General features: G+C 39.8%; 1 protein-coding gene across 5 annotated transcripts in view; it reads left to right on the top strand.

Annotated features, from left to right (window-relative positions):
• OSBPL3 (oxysterol binding protein like 3) overlaps positions 1-14,059 on the top strand; it is a 199,657-nt gene that overhangs the window by 127,800 nt on the left and 57,798 nt on the right. For all 5 annotated transcript variants that reach the window (XM_070369447.1, XM_070369445.1, XM_070369446.1 and 2 more), the window contains 2 exons: positions 124-280; positions 12,693-12,823. In XM_070369447.1, coding sequence (XP_070225548.1) covers positions 124-280; positions 12,693-12,823 — 288 coding nt within the window. The remainder of the gene's footprint in view (positions 1-123; positions 281-12,692; positions 12,824-14,059) is intronic.

The raw sequence follows: 14,059 nt of genomic DNA, 5'->3' as shown, positions 1-14,059 counted from the left end.
ACTCAATTAAAAAAAAATGTTCTGTAGAATGTTCTTCTTTTCTACTTTCCAATCTTAGAAACAAGTGAATAGTCTAAGCAATTCACATCTAAAAAGTAATATCTCCCTTTGGTGTCACTTCAGGTACCTAAGCCTTTTTCTGGCCCAATAAGACTGCATTCCTCCAATCCTAATTTGTCTACACTAGATTTTGGAGAAGAGAAAAATTATTCTGATGGCTCTGAAACCTCATCAGAGTTTTCTAAAATGCAAGAGGATCTGTGTCATATTGCCCATAAAGGTAAATGAGTTTTCTTTCTTTTTTGTGTTTCTTTCTTCCAGTGTGTTTGATGAAAATACTATGTGCTTGTCTGAATGTGGGAAAGTCCTTGGAGAAGGGACTCTTAGTTGGTTCATTTTCTGCTCTATTAGGATTTCAGTTCAGTTCAGTTCAGTTGCTCAGTCATATCCGACTCTTTGCGATCCCATGAATTGCAGCACGCCAGGCCTCCCTGTCCATCACCAACTCCCGGAGTTCACCCAAACTCATGTCCATCAAGTCGGTGATGCCATCCAGCAATCTCATCCTCTGTCGTCCCCTTCTCCTCCTGCCCCCAATCCTTCCCAGCATCAGAGTCTTTTCCAATGAATCAACTCTTCACATGAGGTGGCCAAAGTATTGGAGTTTCAGCTTTAGCATCAGTCCTTCCAAAGAACACCCAGAACTGATCTCCTTTAGGATGGACTGGTTGGATCTCCTTGCAGTCCAAGGGACTCTCAAGAGTCTTCTCCAACCCCACAGTTCAAAAGCGTCAATTCTTCGGCGCTCAGCTTTCTTCACAGTCCAACTCTCGCATCCATACATGACCACTGGAAAAACCATAGCCTTGACTAGATGGACCTTTGTTGGCAAAGTAATGTTTCTGCTTTTGAATATGCTATCTAGGTTGGTCATAACTTTCCTTCCAAGGAGGATTTCAGGCAATCTAATTTTTATTTTTTGTTTATTCTGTTGGTAATAGGGAGTGTATTGGCAAAAGTCTCTCTTTAACTTATAGGGAAGATGGTGAGAGCCTTAGGAATACTTTAAAGGCTGAGCAATTTATATGAGAGTGATGAGAATGTAAATTGGTACTTTTCTGGAAGGCAATGTTACATCATGTTTCAACTTTTAAAAAAAACTATCTGTTCAGCAGTTCTACTTTCAAGAATTCATTCATAGGAGTTAACTTAAAAGTTATCCAACGACATGTGCTTCCATGGTGGCTCAGTGGTAAAGAATCCACCTGCCAATGCAGGAGACGCAGATTTGATCCCTAGTCTGGGAAGATCTCATATGCTGCAGAGCACCTAAGCCCATGCACCACAACTATTGAGCCTGTGCTCTAGAGCCCTGCAACTGCAACTGTTGAGCCCACGTGCTACAACAACTGAAGCCAGAGCGCCCTTGAGCCTGTGCTCTGCCACAAGAGAAGCCACTCCAGTGAGAAGCCTGTGCACTGCAATGAAGAGCAGCCCTTGCTCATCGCAAATACAGAAAAGCTCACATAGCAATGAAGTCCCAGCACAGCCAAAAATAAAGAAATTAAATTAAATTAAAAAAAAAATTACCCAAAGAAGTCCATTGTAGCATTGTTTATATCAAAAATTAGATTTTTCAATATCATTTGTTGTTTAGTCGCTAAGTTGTGTCCAACTTTTTTGTGATCCCATGGATGGTAGCCCACCAGGTTTCTCTGTCCATGGGATTTCTCGGACAAGCATACTAGAGCAGGTTGCCATTTCCTTTTTTCAGGGAATCTTCCCTACCCAGGGATTGAACCCATGGCTCTTGCATGTGACAGATTCTTTACCACTGAGCCATCAGGGAAGCCCTTCCATATCATTAGGAAAATGCAAATCCAAACCATGATGAGACATTATTATGTACCGTTAGAATAGCTAAAATTAAAAAAAAGTACAGACAGCTGATGAGGATACAGAGAAACCGGATCTCTCATATATTGCTAGTGACAATGCAAGATGGTACAGCCATTCTGGAGAATAGTATGGCAGTTTTCTATAAAACCAACATGCGCTTCAAATACAACCCAATGTTCACATTCCTAGGCATTTATCCCAAAGAAATAAATGTAAACTTAAGTCCACTCAAAATCCTATACACAAATGTTCACAGCAGATGTATTAGCCAAAGACTGAAACAACCCAAATATCCTTCAGCAGACGAGTGGTTAAACAAAAGGTGATATATCCATACAACAGAACACTGTTCCTCACTACTCAGCAACAAAAAGGAGTTACCTGGATACAGGCCACTGTGGACGTGTTCTCAAGCACAACATGCTGACCCAAAATAGCCAATCTCAAAAGGTGTCCTAGTGTGTACTTACACTTATTAACACTCTTGAAGTGATCCATGTTTAGAAATGGAAAAGTGACTGGTGGTTACACGAGTCAGGAACAAGGAAGAGAAAAAGAGGGAAAGTATGATTATGAAGGCTGGTAGTAAGATCTATCCTGATTTTGGTGGCGAGTCCATGAATCTACACATACGATAAAATTGCACTGACTGGTACTTATACCCATATCCACAAGTGAGAGCCTTGTCAAACTTGCGAAATCAGAATCAGAGCTGCAGGTTATACCAACATCCATTTCGTGGCTTAGATGTAGCGCCAACGTTATGTAAGATGTTACCACTGTGGGAAACTGGAGGTAGGGCACCCAGGGCTTCTCTGTACTGTTGTTGCAACTTCCTGTGAAATTTCAGAATAGAAAGTTTTTTAAAAAAAAAATTAGAAATAACCCAAATGCCTGACAGTAAAGAGATTAGATTTTTAAACTGCAGTGTAATCATATAATAGAATACTTAACAGCTACAATAATAATAATATCATCTACCTTATATCGAACACATGTCTTGCCAGGTGTTTGCTAATAAGAAATTAACATGCAATGTTTCTTGAATTCATACCACGGAGTAGGTATGACTGTAACCTCTTATCAGTGTACAGATAAGAAATCTGAGATTTAGAGAAGGCAAAGAACTTTGTGAGGGTTCCAGGGGAGAAAGTAGCCAAACAGACTTGAACCCTAACTTGCCTGACCCCGAGTCTGTGCTTCTCACCTGCTGTCTCACTGCCCTCAAAGATAGAGTTAGCCAGGGTTATTTTTATAGGTATTGGAAGATACACACAGTTCAGTTCAGTCACTCAGTTGTATCCGACTCTTTGTGACCCCATGGACTGCAGTAGCAAAAAATACAAGGCATGATCCTGTTTTTTGGGGAAAATATATTAATCTGATATATATAGGCATATTAAAAAACCTGGAAGGATATATATACCAGTGTTTTAGTGATGGAGACTCATTTGAGTTCAGTCGCTCAGTCGTGTCCAACTCTTTGTGACCCCATGAATTGCAGCATGCCAAGCCTCCCTGTCCATCACCAACTCCCGGAGTTTACTCAAACTCACGTCCATTGAGTTGGTGATGTTCCATGTCCAGTTCTGTTCTAACTGTTGCTTCCTGACCTGCATATAGGTTTCTCAAGAGGCAGGTCAGGTGGCCATCTCATCCTCTGTCATGCCCTTCTCCTCCTGCCCCCAATCCCTCCAAGCATCAGAGTCTTTTCCAATGAATCAACTCTTCACATCAGGTGGCCAAAGTATTGGAGTTTCAGCTTTAGCATCAGCCCTTCCAAAGGACACCCAGGACTGATCTCCTTTAGAATGGACTGGTTGGATCTCCTTGCAGTCCAAGGAACTCTCAAGAGTCTTCTCCAACACCACAGTTCAAAAGCATCAATTCCTCGGTGCTCAGCTTTCTTCACAGTCCAACTCTCACATCCATACATGACCACTGGAAAAACCATAGCCTTGACTAGACGGACCTTTGTTGGCAAAGTAATATCTTTGCTTTTCAATATGCTATCTAGGTTGGTCATGATTTTCCTTCCAAGGAGTAAGCTTCTTTTAATTTCATAGCTGCAATCACCATCTGCAATGATCTTGGAGCCCCAAAAAATAAAGTCTGACACTGTTTCCACTGTTTACCCATCTATTTGCCATGAAGTCATAGGACCAGATGCCATGACCTTAGTTTTCTGAATGTTGAGTTTGAAGCCAACTTTTTCACTCTCCTCTTTCACTTTCATCAAGAGGCGTTTTAGTTCCTCTTCACTTTCTGCCATAAGGGTGGTGTCATCTGCATATCTGAGGTTATTGTTATTTCTCCCGGCAATCTTGATTCCAGCTTGTGCTTCTTCCAGCTCAGCCTTTCTCATGATTACTCTGCATAGAAGTTAAATAAGCAGGGTGACAATATACAGCCTTGATGTACTCCTTTTCCTATTTGGAACCAGTCTGTTGTTCGGTGTCCAGTTCTAACTGTTGCTTCCTGACCTGCATATAGGTTTCTCAAGAGGCAGGTCAGGTGGTCTGGTATTCCCATCTCTTTCAGAATTTTCCACAGTTTATTGTGATCCACACAGTCAAAGGCTTTGGCTTAGTCTATAAAGCAGAAATAGATGTTTTTCTGGAACTCTCTTGCTTTTTTGAAGATCCAGCAGATGTTGGCAATTTGATCCCTCGTTCCTCTGCCTTTTCTAAAACCAGCTTGAACATCTAGAATTTCACAGTTCTCGTATTGCTGAAGCCTGGCTTGGAGAATTTTGAGCATTACTTTACTAGCGTGTGCTGCTGCTGCTGCTAAGTCGCTTCAGTCGTGTCCGACTCTGTGCGACCCCATAGATGGCAGCCCACCAGGCTCCCCCGTCCCTGGGATTCTCCAGGCAAGAACACTGGAGTGGGTTGCCATTTCCTTCTCCAATGCATGAAAGTGAAAAAATAAAGTGAAATCGCTCAATCGTGTCCGACTCCTAGCGACCCCATGGACTGCAGCCCACCAGGGCCCTCCATCCATGGGATTTTCCAGGCAAGAGTACTGGAGTGGGGTGCCATTGCCTTCTGATGAGTGCAATTGTGCAGTAGTTTGAGCATTCTTTGTATTATCTTCTTTCTGCTTTTTAAAACATTTTTCATATATTATTATTTTTTAAAGGAGAAAATGAGTTAAAAATTGTTAAATGGGAGGACAGTGCTTGAAATAAGAGAAGACATTTCCTTTTTCCTCTTACCGCCCCGATTTTCCTTCCTTTATATCACTGATTCCTTTCCCTCTTTCCTTACCTTCTAAGTCTAAAATGTGTTGGTTATGAGGAAACCATTTCATGCTCTTTACAAATTCCCACTTCAGACTCTTGTCCAAGCGACCATTAGAACTTTGTCCATGTTTCGTGGTGCAGTTGTATGATTTATCTATAAAATGGGAAGAATTACCTGCCCCAACCCCTTTAAAGATCTTCATGCACCCTACTGTGTGTTCTCTGGACCCCTTGTAATCAGATTGTTTCATTTTAGGTTGTGTGGGAGGGAATTTGTATACACAATGCCATTACTTTTTACTAATATGAGCTGTCCTTTTAAAAATGAGAAGATAATGTCTCCCTGCAGGAGAGAACAAGCTTAATTTTACCTACCTTGAAGAAGCTGCTTCCTCAGCAGGACAGCAGTTGCTATACTGACTGGATACACTGGTCCCATCCTCCAGCCCGTGGGCCCGACCTCATGCAAGGTCATGGGCATCAGCCAGCTGCTCTGTCTTTCGGGCTTTGTGAAAACCAGCTGGCTGCAGGATTTGTGCTCTGAGAAAAGGCCCAGGAGCACCTATTCAACTTTAGCCTGAGCCCCACGGGCTTGCAGATAGCAAATTCTACAAGCAGCCCAGCAAGTGTAGTTTCATTCCTGTGGTTTTAGTGTTCTTGCCCAGACTGGAAGATCTCAGGGAGTTGCATTTATACAGGTTGTAACTCAGAGACCTCACAAAAGGAAGACAGTTTTCAGGTTCCCTCTGTGTCCTGTGACCTTGCTTGCTTTCTCACTTCCATTCATACTTTTGAAGCATCTTGACCTTTCTTCCTTTGTAAGCCTGGTTTTGTTACTGACAATTTTTATTGTACTTTTTTAGCTGTATCACTAATCTATTGACTGTGATTTCAAAACAGCTGAACTCAAGGCAAGAATTCCACTGGTGTTGTAAATAATCTGTATTACCTACTTTTTCTTCAATGTGTTAAATGCATCTGAATTCTCCCTGTTTCATAGAAGTTGGATCAGGTGGTAGAAAATCAATATACACCCATCCTAAAAAGTGTTTGTAGTATATTGTAGACTATAAGTTTGATTTTATGGTGTGTCATTGGTTCATGTGTCTGGCTTTGTGTCTGTGTTCACACACACACAAACAAATCAGAGAACAACGTGTACTAAAATCTAAAAGTGTAAATAATTTGCCTTACAAATATTAGCTTGTGTGTGTGTATGTGTGTGTGCATGCACACTCAGTTGTGTCTAACTCTTTGTGATTCCATGGACTGTAGCCCACCAGGCTTTTCTGTCCTTGGAATTTTACATATACCAAAATGTAGTTCATGGAACACATTGCCCATAAAAACACTTTAAAAAACAAAATTCCATGGGTTAGAATGTTTGCAAAACATTGCTGACTATAATCTGCTGTGCATTTACACCAGAAACAGTAAATATTAAAGACCCTGAGAAGTCCTGCAGCAGGGAAATCTGTTAGCTTTGTTTAACTTAATGATTTAAGGATTTTCAATGTTATTATGGAAATTCTTCCTCCTCCCCAAACTGCTATCAGCTATTGCCAGTCTGGAGCTAAACTTCCTGAGAAACACATCAGCAAACAATGCAAATAGTAAGCGTCTTTGGAGCTAACCCTCTATACCAGCTAAGTCAGAAAACTTGCATTAGACTAAGCCACCTCTGTTCCTGACTAGCTGTGGGACTTACACCTCACTGATTAATCTCTCCGGATCTCAGTTGCCTCATCTGTTAAATGTCCTGAAATAGTCGTTCTGACTCTTTGGGCTCTCAAAAATTCTATAATTGTCTTCTGTGAATAATTGTTTTTCACTGAATGGAAATTATTCTTACTATTGCTTATTGTTACAATGAGATTTTATGGAAAAATTGTTCTACTAGTAGCAGAAGCAGAAATGGTGAGCAGATTTAAGATGGGAAAGCATGAATTAGTATAGGACTGGGGTCAGGGTGTTCCAAACACAAGTAGGTAATCACATTCTGCCTTGGAAAGGAAAAAAAAATGAAGTATTTAAAATACATCTCTTGCAACCTGTGAAAGGTATTTGCAATGAGAGAAATCTTCATTTACAAATATAAAGGCTAAAAGTAGAACAAAATTAAACTCTGTTAGATTATTTGATGTTATTTTGTTCCTGGATTCTTTTCCTGGGTTGAGTTTTCATTGAGAGGTCATTTGTTAACTGTTTTGAGCTTATGGAAGCATTGAATAAAAGCCAAATATGTCATAATGGTATCATTTTCAAAGATTAAAAGCTAAAAAATATACATGAAGCCAGTTCATTTATCAAGCATAATTTAGAATTTAGCATAAAAATCTGCCAAGCAACTGCAGTCATGTAATTTATCAGTAAATAAGTAATCAAATTACCTAATATAACTAAATGAAAGAACTGTTTGTGTAGAAGATGGACTCGGAAGTGTTTTAAAACTATGGATGTCCTGTGTAGTTTGAGAATTAAGAGAAACAAGATTACAGATGAGATCATCTTAGATATTTTAGATGTTAACATCTCCCACATGCTAGATGATGCAGCCAAAAGAAAAACAAATAAGAATTCACCAAAATGTAGTTTTCATTAGAAAGAAAGAAAAAGGAGTCCTACTGTAGGTTGGGTGCTATATAATAATGTGCTTTCTCATTTTCCTCAAAGCCCTTTTGAGATATGGGCATTATCCACACACACAGATGTGGAAACCAAGGATTTGTCCAAAATCTAAATAGCAACTATGTGATAAGTGGTAGGATTTCAGTTCACCTTTCTTTCATTGCACAATATCTTTCCCTTGTACCACACTGCTTCTGTAGAGCTGTGTCCATGGTATTCTTAACTGTCTTCTTCAAGAGGATTTTCTTTTCTAGTGTAGAGAAACTGGAGCATATTAAATAGAGCACAGGCAGTTAGGAGTATAGGTGTCCTTTAGCACCACCTTTCACCATCCAAACATGCCAACTCTGCTCTCACTGTCTAAGTCAATAAAAGAACGACGTGGAAGCCCATGGAAATGGGAAAGATAGTGATCATATGGGGCTTCCCTGGTGGCTTGGAGGAGACCTGGGTTCACTCCCTGGGTTGGGAAGAACCCCTGGAGGAAGGCATGGCCACCCATTCCAGTATTCTTGCCTGGAGAATTCCACAGACAGAGGAGCCTAGTGGGCTGCAGTCCATAGGGTTGCAAAGAGTCGGATGCGACTTGAACGACTAAGCATGCAACTGATCATACGATGCTTATGGTGCTTCGATCTGTCCAAAGCTCAGCCTATGTCCCACTCTCTTAGTACAGAGAGAGTGTTTGAGAAAATGGCTAAAGACAGTCTGGGAAAGAGGTATAATTCCTTTCGATATTCAGACGCTCCGTGAAAGAGGAAGTAGTTCTTTTTGCCAATGAGACACTGAGGTGAACATTAACTTAGAAAAAGGATGGACTTTCTTAACACAAAAAGAGTCTAAGAACAAAAGTGGATGGCTTTAGGGGACAGCAGATGCTCCAAGCATGAGCCCAAATGCTATTTGGCAAGAAGGTTTAGAGGTGAGAGGAGCTGGTCATTCTATGCAGCAGGGGGCCTTAGTGATTCTTCGTAGCTCTGAGCATCTAAAACTGTCTATATGGCTTTGTTTATGATTAGATACCCATGGATGTGATCCACTCATTAGATCTTTCTATTTTTTTTAACTTTTTATTTGTCTATAGTATCCTATTAGAAATTAACACTTCTGCCACAGAAAATATTTCTGACCTCTGGGATCCTGTGTCTTTAGTAGTTAATGTAAATATGGTCTCCCATGATCAGCCTCTAACCATTGCTCTGTGTGTGCTGGATCATTAGAGTGCTGTAAAGGACTATTTTATTGTTCTCTGAGTGGGTCTAAATAGTCATTTAAGAAATTTAGTGCCTGATTTGGTCCCCTGAGCCCCCTTTTCAGGTGGTTTAGAAAGCACTTAAGACTTCAAGTATAGTGACTGTGTGAGTTATTTTCTGCTTGTCTTATGCCCTCAACAGTCTTGTCAGCTGTACATTTTGAGCCGAAGTGTATATTCTGATTAAAAAATTTTAATAGTAATCTTCTATAAGTGAAAGTTGCTTGATTATGTCCGATTCTGCAACCCCACGGAGTGTAGCCCACCAGGCTCATCTGTCCATGGGATTCTGCAGGCAAGAATACTGGAGTGGGTAGCCATTCCCTTCTCCTGGGGATCTTCCCAACCCAGGGATTCAACCTGGGTCTCCTGCATTACAAGCAGATTCTTTACCATCTGAGCCATCAGGGAAGCCCTAATCTTCTAGCTTGGTTGAATACCTTGTTTTATGCCGGCCACCTGAAAGCCAGAGGAATTGATTTGTTAAAGTGACAACCAGCTGGGTGCCACGTCTATGCAATAAACATGACAGTGAAAAAAAATTTTTGTACTTATGTGAATTGACAGATATTAACTAGACTTATTCTGTTGATCATTTAGAAATGTATACAAATATTGAATCATTATGTTGTATACCGAAACCAGTATAATGTTTTATGAAAAGAATTATAATAATAAACTAAGGAAACTTACCAAGAAATAACAGTGAAGAGATGTTTCCCCAAGGACCCACTCAGATGGTCGTGGGGATCCTGTGGGGTTGCCAGGGATGGGATGCGCATCTAATAGAACCTAAAGTGCAGTTTGTGAGTTAGCTGCTGGGCTGGTTGCTCACCAGCTAAGAGCTTCCCCTACTCCTAATGCTCAACAGATTCTAGTTAGTCTCTCATTCATAGAACTTATATACCCTGTGTGCATTTATTTATAAATGATGTCCCAGCAAGAGACTCAGATATCTAAAAACTGCTGCCCGTATTTCAAAAGACTGCAGTTATCATCACTTTCATCCTTGTATGTTTCTTTTATTACCATCACTATTATTATTTCAGTATCATTTATTATGTATTATATATGATGCTTTAGGTTAAGTGCTTTAGCTTACTTAATCCCCATAATGATCTTATGAAGTAAATGCAATTATTGTCCCTATTTACAAGGGAGGAAACTGGGGTCCAGGTGCAGTGTATCCTTGTAAGAAGTCTTACAGTGAATAAGTGTTGATCTGGGAAGAACCCAGTGCTGCCGCTGGAGCCCACACTATTGCTGGCTCTATTGTGCTGGCCATTATTTTGCTCAATGGTGTTGTTTAAATCAAAGAGCTAAACTTCTTCCATAGACACTATTAGAAAAATTGGTACCTATTGACCCCATCTTTGGTCACCAGAAGCATCATATATTAATAATGTGTTTGCATTTAAATAAATTGCTTATTTGTCCTGTGATTTTGTGAAGAAGCTCTGAGTCTGGGTAAACACCACAACCTCAGATAAGTTCAGGGACGGCCTACTGAGAGAGGTTCAGTTGTCTGCATGGCTGTGGAGTGAAGGGAGCAAGTCAGTCATGCATGTTTAATTTCTGTGATACTGAATTGGCCACTCCTAAGTAGCAGTGCCTCTAAAAATGCAGCCGCCAGAGAATTTAGTAGTATGCCAGGCCATTAGAGAAGAAGTATGTATCAGCCTCTTCCCTCTTCCTGCCTTTCTAAAACAATATAGAATAAAGGAGATTGGAAAGATAATATTCAAATGTGATTTCCATGATCAATAATTCAGATGACAGTTGCATTATTCCTTGGAGGTAACTTGGAGATCAGTCCTGGGTGTTCATTGGAAGGACTGATGCTGAAGCTGAAACTACAATACTTTGGCCACCTCATGCAAAGAGTTGACTCACTGGAAAAGACCCTGATGCTGGAAGGGATTGGGGGCAGGAGGAGAAGGGGACGACAGAGGATGAGATGGCTGGATGGCATTACCGACTCAATGGACCTGAGTTTGAGTTAACTCCGAGAGTTGGTGATGGACAGAGAGGCCTGGCGTCCTGTGATTCATGGCGTCGCGAAGAGTCGGACACAACTTAGCCACTGAACTGAACTGAACTTGTACATTATTTAATCAAAACTTGGTGTATTTTTTACTGTACCTAAAAACAGTTTTAAAAACTTTAGTTCAGGCATCTGAGTGCCAAATAACACTGAGCTTTCACTGGACCTAAATGCTCACTCAAGTGAACCAAGTGCTGAATGCCAGGTTGAGAGGCAGGGAATTCCTGGGTCAGGCAGGTGAAAAGACTAATAAGGAAAAGGGTAGTTAACACCTTTTGGGAAATAATTTCAAACTTACAGGCAAGGTGCAAGAATAATTAAAAAACTCGGGTATCTTTACCCAAGTTCTCCATTTTTAATATTGTGCCACATTTATCTGTTTCTACACACACGCACACACACACAAACACAAACATACACACACGTACATACACATGCAGATATGTGTGCATTTGTTTTATTTTTTTGATCCATGTGAAAATAGGATCCATACATCGTCTTTTAATTAATTAATTTTTTTTCGTCGTCTTTTTTTTAATGCATTTATACTATCATGTATATTTCCTAAGAATAAGGATATTCTGTTCCTTAACCACAGTTTAGTTATGAAACTCAGGAAATTTAGCATCAAAATAGTACTTTTACCTATTCTGCCTTTCATATTCAAATGTCAATTATAGCAATATCCCTTTCCCCTTCAGTACAGAATCTAGTCTGTAGTCATAGATTGCATTTAACTATCATACCTCTTTAGTCTTCTTTAATTGGGAACAGTTTCTGAGTTTTTCTTTTCTTTGATGAAATGACACTTTTGAAGAATACAGGCCAATTTTAAAAAATAGAATGGTCCTCATTCTAGGGTTGTCTGATGTTTCATCATGATCAGATTCAGATGGCCCATCCTTGGGCTGGTGTTCAACAAAATTAACACTGTGTCTTTTTCAGGGTATCACACAAAGTCCCAAGATACACAAAGTCTATCTGATTCTCACTAGTGATTACTTTTGGACAACAAATTAAAGTGCTGTCTCGTTTCTCCTCTGCCTTGTTACCATTTTCCTTCTGACATCCCAATAAGTTGTGTTTGCAGACATTTCCAGTCATTAGGAATACAAACAAAACTAAATGTAGATAATTGAAACGTATAGTCCTTTCAACTGTCAAAATATATTGGTAACAGGTCATAACGGAATTTCTGTGGATAGGGACTTTGGAATTGACAAATGTGTGTAATTTTCAAAATTTTAATAGATCTTATTTTCTAGAGTAGTTTCAGGTTCACAGCAAACTGAGCAAGAAGTTTGGTGTTCCCATACCCACTCCCCCACACACGCATACACAACCTTGTTCACTATCAACATCCCACCAGAGCGGTCCATTTCTTGAGCATCAGTAAACCTACACTGAAACATCATTATCACCATAAGCCCATGGTTTACATTAGGGTTCACTTTTGGTGTTGTACATTTCAGATGTATTTTTTAAAGCCACAATAGGGTACATTTGCTGAACGGGAAATATTCATGACTGTTACTTTTCTAAATTCTTTTATAAGAATTCTCTGTTTCTTGTTTATAATTATGCCTCTTCCTTTATTCTTTTTTATAATGATTATATCTTTATAGTCTACTTCACTTTAAGGTCAGCTTTTAATACCATATCAACGGAGAGAGAGAAACTGAAGCAACTGATGGAGCAGGATGTTTCTGCCTCCCCCTCTGCCCAGGTCCTTGGTCTGAAGCATGCTCTGTCATCCGTAAGTTACACCTCTGTGTCACAGCAAAGCCTGGCAGTGTGTCTGGGCTCATGAACTTTTTATGTTTTCCATCGCCATGGTTGTGTTGAAAATTCATGAGAAAACCAAACACATTATCCAAATTATATTCTAACCTTTCATCAGCTTATTCTGCTTATTCTAAACACCAAAGCTGAGCCTACTCCAAATCTTAGTAGCAAATATTTCATTGAGCATTAGATACTCTGTTTGGTTTCCTCCTATTTATCTTGAGTTTTCTGTTTTTGTAAAGCTTTTGTTACATGTTTGTCTTACAGACATTTGTTTGTTAATGCTTACAAAGTCTGATGGTTTGCAGATTTCCATACCTAAGATTTCACAAGCTTTGACTGATTTTCCAAATTGATAGATACAGGCAGCAGAGTGAAATTTTGAATTCACACTCTTCTCTACAGCCCAGGGTTAATCTGGTTTACCTGTTTACAGCCTATCTCTTTCAAAGACAGGCAAGTGATTTGATTTGATAGTACAAACATTTAGGTCCCACCTGCTCCCCGCTGTGGGCACAAAGAGATGAGTCATAAGGAGTGTCAGGCAGTCACTGTGCCTGCTTAATAAACAGAAAAATCACTGCCAAGCCTCAAATGTTTTCCAGTGAGCCAGCCTGTCATTCACGCTCTCTCCTTTTTCCCCCATTGATTGCAGTTTTATTTCTCAGAACTGGGCTGCATTGAAGTGCAGTGTCCTGGTGTTCTATTTTGAATAGCTGACAGTATCTGATTGTTCACTCTAAATCTTTCAAAAGCTGGAGAACTTTTCAAAGAACATACTTACTTGCTCCTATGCTTTACTTCTATGTAGAATCCTTACTATGAAAAGAGAGAGTGTGTGCATACACAATTACCTTCTGAAGTGATACTGAACTTTCTATGTAGGGTCAGGTAGGGGATATGAATTTTAGGTGAATTTAGATGAATTCTTGTTTTCAGAAGCTAACTCAAGCAATGAGAGAACTAGAAAATACCCACTTATGCTTTCTATTCATCATGTTACCGAGAGAAGTAAAGTGATACTTTTGGTATAATGTTAATTGTTAATACATTAACATTGGTACGTATTGTCATTGTAAGGTACTTAAAGGTGTATTCACTCAGTTGAACATTCCCAGTATGTTATCTTGGAAAGAAATAGAAAATAACATGGATTTACTCCATGTTTAGAGTCTTAATGTTGTCAGCTGAGAGGTAGAAACACCCC

This window comes from Bos mutus, chromosome 4 (assembly GCF_027580195.1).
Source record: "Bos mutus isolate GX-2022 chromosome 4, NWIPB_WYAK_1.1, whole genome shotgun sequence".
In the NCBI taxonomy this organism is placed as follows: Eukaryota; Metazoa; Chordata; class Mammalia; order Artiodactyla; family Bovidae; genus Bos; species Bos mutus.
Note: the sequence above shows the minus strand (reverse complement) of the source record. Positions and strands in the feature narration are given on the sequence as shown.